General features: G+C 42.6%; 1 protein-coding gene across 2 annotated transcripts in view; it reads right to left on the bottom strand.

The window, feature by feature from the left end:
- Positions 1-1,366: 1,366 nt before the first annotated feature.
- GRN (granulin precursor) overlaps positions 1,367-6,000 on the bottom strand; it is a 68,592-nt gene continuing 63,958 nt past the window's right edge. For both annotated transcript variants that reach the window (XM_063132846.1, XM_063132837.1), the window contains exon 12: positions 1,367-3,094. In XM_063132846.1, the coding sequence (XP_062988916.1) occupies positions 2,957-3,094 (138 nt within the window). In that variant the 3' untranslated portion in view covers positions 1,367-2,956. The remainder of the gene's footprint in view (positions 3,095-6,000) is intronic.

Genomic DNA, 6,000 nt, shown 5'->3' with positions numbered 1-6,000 from the left:
AATTGATAGAAAGTCTACCAGTGGAGCAGCATTCTTTTACAATCAATCCTTGATTGATTGGTATACAAGAAAACAAAATTGTGTAGCAACCTCTAGTGCAGAAGCAGAATATATCAGCTTATCTCTGGCTTGTAATGAGATTGAGTGGTATAAACAATTATTTGTTGATCTAAGGTTGGAAATTGAGACACCAGTAACCATATTTGAGGATAATCAGGCATGTATTAGTATGGCTACATCTGAAAAGTGTAAACCAAGAACTAAACATGTGGATGTTCGTTATTCTCATGTGAAAGATATAATTCAGAAGGGCTGGATTAAGCTTGAATATTGTCCATCTGAAATGATGTTGGCTGATTTATTCACAAAACCAGTATCAATGGTAAAACACAAAGAGATGCTTTTAAAGCTGGGTCTCAGATTGTAACACAATTTAAACAACATGCGCAAGAGGAGGACTGTTAAGTATATGAAAAGAAATACTTGCTTAGTCATTAAAATTGTGTGTGTATGGCTATCTCAGGGTTAAACAGAGAAAGTCTATCTGTGGGCAATTACCTTGAGATAGAGGCTGTTCTGGGAACCTTGCCAAGATTCTAAGTTAGCCTCATCACAGCTGTATGTAATGTAGATAAGAATTGTGTAGTTCTGTATATAGTTTCTCACTTGTGTAAAATGGAACTGATCACTGCTTACTGATCACTGCTCTCTGATCACTGCTCTCTGTGTATGCCTCAGTGTGCTGATCTGAACTGATCTGAATTGAACTGCACAGAAGCCTGAAGGAAATAAACCAGCTCTGCTGTGTAAGACCTGCGTGATGTGTGTTTGTTTCTGAGCACAAACAGAGTTCCAGAGAGAGAAAAGTTCTGGCACAATAACCCAACAAAAAGTTGCTGAGGTAGAGTTTGGCGCTGCAGGACTTTGATTTTACCATTTCCCACATAAAGGGCAAAGAGAACGTGGTGGCAGATGGGCTATCCCGGAGTTTCAGCCGAGAGGGGGAGGAAGGGGATTGGGAAGGAAAACCCCTGCCCCTGCGTGGGGACAAAAAAGTGAACAAAGGAAGAGGGGTCAATGTGTAAATAATAAAATTGGTGTTGGGTTAGATGGAATTTTCTAGAAATTCCATCTTAAGGGGGAAGGTGTAAGGAAGCTGTGTGCTAAATTGGAGCTGTGTGCGTTTGTTCTGGGGATCTGTGCAAAATCCAGTGGAAAAGCTGGGGCGTGCTTCCTTTACAGGTTCTACTCCTGCCCAGTGGAGCAACAGAGAAAAGTCTGCTTCATCTTCTGCATTTCAGGTATTTGAAGGCTGCATGTGATACCTGGCTATGGTTAGTAGTTGGGGAAAAGCACTTTGCACATGATCAGAAACACTTTTTATTTATTTATTTACATTCCAAATATGTTCTTGGGCTAAACCTTTCCCAGCAAAACTACATTAAACAATTAAAATGTATAAACAATTAGCATTGCTGCTCAACTTCTTGCCATCAAGGAGGATAGTAATCCCTCTGTCTGTACATACTTCTATTTGTGATTGGTGGCTTACAACAAAAAAGGGGTCAGCTTTTGTAAAAAGAAAGAAAAGAAAAGAATCTTGCCTGTCTGAAAAATCTTACCCCAGGCAAGTGACAATCCCACATTAAATATGATTTTTACTCTACTTTAATATGTAGCGCAGGCCCACACTTCTTATTTGCCCTCATTACCAGCCTTGTGAAGTCCTAGGTCATTCTGCATGTGCTTAAAAATGCTATTTTATTATCATCATCTAATTTCTTCCAGGGCTAAGCCTGGGTGTTTACAAAATAGGCTCTGAAGTGGGTGAGTACATCCTCAAATTAAGCCCTGGAAATACAGAGATTATATGCTTCATGATGGAGACTTGTGCAAAAATAGAAAGTCAATGTAACAGGTCAGTACTAACAGAAAGTAAATACTAACAAAAAGGCTTTCAACACTGGAGGAGGAAAATTTGTTGGTGAGAAGCCAAAACTCACAGGCATCAAGATGGTAAGTAATGACACACAACGAAACACAACATTAGAAGTATACATAGCTACCAAGATAGCTCTCATTTTTATACATAGATACCAAGATGTCTCTCATTTTTCAAGGGAAAATGCAGAATAGAGAGACATTTTGCTAGCTTGAAAATTGAGATGAGTCATGCTCATGTATCATTCATGTGCAGTTAGTGGAAGATTTTTTTTAAAAAAATCACTCACTAGGGGGGTCCTTAACTTTTTTGGAGCAATTGGCACATTTGAGAATTTGAGAAACTGGAATCCTCTATTGAAAAGAAAATAAATCAGCCAGTCTCAAATATTTCATTCTGGGGGAATGTACTGTAATCCATGGTGGCCACTGAGCCGCAGGGGTTCCTGGCTGATATTGTTTATCTAGATCCTTTGCAATCTAGTCTCTGAACTGATTTGGGAATGGAAACAGTTTTGGCCACCATGGGAAACTATCTATGCCAGGAACTGGAATAAGGTCCTGTTGGCTCTGCCTAGCTACCATTTAGGATAAGAAGTAGGGGCGGTATTCCTCAAAGTGGCTGGTGGGGGCAAAACCAGCTGTCAATCTAGGGCCAAGGTTTAATTTTTAATAAATGTGTGAAAGTAACCCCCCGTGTGTATGGTTAAGCAACTGCAGAGACAAAGCAAGATATTAAGCCCACAGAAATCTGCCTATGAGAAGATGAAAAGGTGAATTCTTTGAAATGCCAGGTCATAGCCTTGATGATACTGGGCACAGCAGTGAACCTCATTGGTTCTAAAGATCACATTATGAGGAATAGGGACAGGAAAATTGACTCATTATTAGGGGTGATGCCTGAAAAAGGAGGTCAATAGGAAGCCCTCAAGGTCAGAACAACTTGGCAGAAGTAGCTCTGCTGCAGAGCTCACTCCAGCCCCAAGCATGGGGCAAGTCCCCTGAAGAAGGCAAATCAAAGCAACAGGTATGCTTGCGCAAAGCGAGGGGAGAAGGAACTGCTGTCCCAATGCTTCGTATAGCATTGAAATCCAGAATGGGAACAATAGAAGCCACGTGGACAGCAGTGGCGCCTGTCACGGCAGCAGGATCCCTGCAGAAGGTGGGGGGGGATAGAGGAGAAGAGAGAAAAGAGAAGAGAGGCAAAATGAGGAGGAGTTTGGCAGACAATAATCTAGATTTGCATTACACAGCACTACTACATCTTCAGGCATGAAAACCTTTTTTCAAATTTCTGTTCTTCCGTTATACCTTCCATCATACCTTCCCTCAAGATATGATACAAAACCCCACAAAAGTGGTGATGAACATGCAGTGATGATGTGGGGAAGGGGGGGAGGAGGACAGCCCTGAGGCTCTCACACAGATAGCAACTGTGTCAAGCAAAAGCCAAAAGAAACACGTGGCTGGCAAGGGAGCAGAACACCAAGGCTAGTGTTGCTAAGCCACTCTGCAAACAAACAAACAGTCCCAACATTCATTGATGCAAATGCTATTATATTGAGAAACCACTATAATAAAAATTCCCAAGCTTGGAAGAGTTACCCTGGGAGAATCATGCATCTAAGGCCACAGCTAGACCTAAGGTTTATCCTGGGATCCTCCAGGGTTCACCCCTGTCTGAGCACTGGATCCCCTGTGTGTCACCTAGATGAACAGGTCTGACCCCTGGACGATCCAGGGATAAACCTTAGGTCTAGCTATGGCCTAAGATAGCCTCCCCGACCTGGCCATGCTGGCTAGGGATAATGGGAATTGTAGCCCAGCACATCTGGAGGGCACCAGGTTGGTGAGTAATGTAACGTCACAGGAGGGGAACACGCACAGAATACAATTTCTGACCAGAAACCCTTTGCTCACATAAGTTAACATGTGGAGTTCTTTGAATTCCCTCCACCAGCATTGCACACTTCACACAATCTGGCTAGTTGTGCAAGCCTCTCTGCATGTCCTCTGTAGCAAGTGGTGTTATGGACTGGCCTATAAAAGTGCATAATATTATTTTCTCGGGTCTTCGCTGTATTTCTGTACTGGGCTAACACAGGAGAAATCCCTTTCCTGCATGCTTGACAAGCAGACCTCTGTAAGTGATGGTAGCTTCAAAAGTGACTTGCTTGTGGATCTTAGTAACCTAGCAGGTCGTATCTGCAGATGTTTTATGAATGTTTGCTGCCTCATTATTGCATTGTTTTTATTATATGAATTTTAATGCTGTATTTCTAGGCAGCCTAGAAATATTTTAAATAAATAATATTAGAGGTCCCTCAAACAGCCAGGCCCAAGCCATTTAGAGCTTTAAAGTTTAGAGCTATAAATTCAACAATTTGAATCAAGCCCCAAAACCAAGTGGAAATCTGTGCAAATCTTTCAGTACTGGGATGATATAATCATGATACAGTGCACTGGTTAGCAGCCTAGCAGCTGCATTTTTCACCAAGTCTCCAGATGCTCTTCAAGGGAAGCCCCACATAGAGCACATTGCAATAGTGTAACTGTGGCATAACCAAGGCATGGATAACAGTTGCCATATCAGACTTACAGGTGGTACACTAGACACAGTTGCACAAAGGCACTCCTTGCCACCACTGTCACCTGAAGATCCAAGGACAGCATAGGATACAAGCGCATGGACCTGATCTTTTAGGGGGAACGCAACCCCTTCCAGAAGAGATCGGATCCCAATCCCCAAGCCAGGATTTCTGCTAACTTCTGTCTTTTCTGGATTTAATCTCAGCTTGTTCACCCTCACTCAGCCCATGATCAAACTTAGTTTGACATTCAGGGATGTCAACTGCCTGGAGTTGGGTGAGAAAGAACAATTAAGCTGAATGTCATCAGCATATTAATGGCATTTCACTCCAAAGCTCCAGATGACCTTTCCCAGTGGTTTCATGTAGATGTTAACAACATAGAGGACAGAACAGAACTCTGTGGGACACCACACCACACTATTTGGCTGTGATGCCAAATAGTAGTCTTTCAATACCACCTTCTGACCTGACCAAACCCAACCCAACAGGGAGGACTGGAACCACAATACAGTGCCTCCAACACCCCACCCCCCGCCAGATAGACTTTTGGTTGGTGCAGCCAAAGCAGTCTCAGTACCCTGTCCTGTCTGAAAGCCTGTTGAAATGGCTCAAGATAATATCATCCAAATGTGTCCAGACTTCTTGATCACCTTGGCCAAGAATGGAATATTTGAGATAGGTCTATAACTTCCCAGATCTTTTGGGTTATGGGAAGGTTTCTTTTATAGCTGTCTTTTCTGCCTCCTTCAAGCGAGAGAGAAGGTGCCCTTCCTGCAGGGAAACATCAATCGCTTCCCTCAACCATGTGGGCAGTTCCACACTGGCGGATTTAATCAGCAAGGGTCAAACAAACAAGTGGCAGCCCTCACCTCTCAAGACAAGTTGTCCACTTCCTCAAGGTTCCCAAGCTGAAAAGAGCACAAACCAACTGGGCAGGCCATTGCCAAAGTAATATCGTCATGACCTGCTCCAATGTTGGGAGTTTAAATTAAGGTGAATCTGAATGACTTTATCTGAAAAGAATGACCCAAGTTGTTCACATTATTTGGCGATCTAATATTGGTTCAGGGTCTATACAAGAAGTTCACCTCACAGCAACACTCAGGGCTAGCAACAGAGAAAAAGTCACAAGATAACTTTCAATTAATATACCTCTGAAGTGGGTAGGAGGCAGAAGTAGAAACTACTGGCAGGTATCTGGGTGATTTGTAATAGATCAGCCAGGGTTTTCTTACTCCCAACTATTTAACAATGGCAACAGAAAAATGCATTTTGGGGGCGGGGATCCACAGTCAGGCTGCTGAAACAAAGAAAACTTGGAGTGGGGGAAGCAAAAGTAGATTTTTATGCTGAAGGCCTGTGAGCTCAGTTCTATTGCTAAAAACAATTTCCTGGACTAGCATGTTTTCAGAGGCACCCTGTACCTTAATCTTAATAAAAGGGATTTCCAGGGACTTTTGAAAAGTTG

The sequence above is a fragment of the Elgaria multicarinata genome, chromosome 1, assembly GCF_023053635.1.
Source record: "Elgaria multicarinata webbii isolate HBS135686 ecotype San Diego chromosome 1, rElgMul1.1.pri, whole genome shotgun sequence".
NCBI classification, from domain to species: domain Eukaryota; kingdom Metazoa; phylum Chordata; class Lepidosauria; order Squamata; family Anguidae; genus Elgaria; species Elgaria multicarinata.
This window is presented reverse-complemented; position numbering and strand designations above follow the sequence as displayed.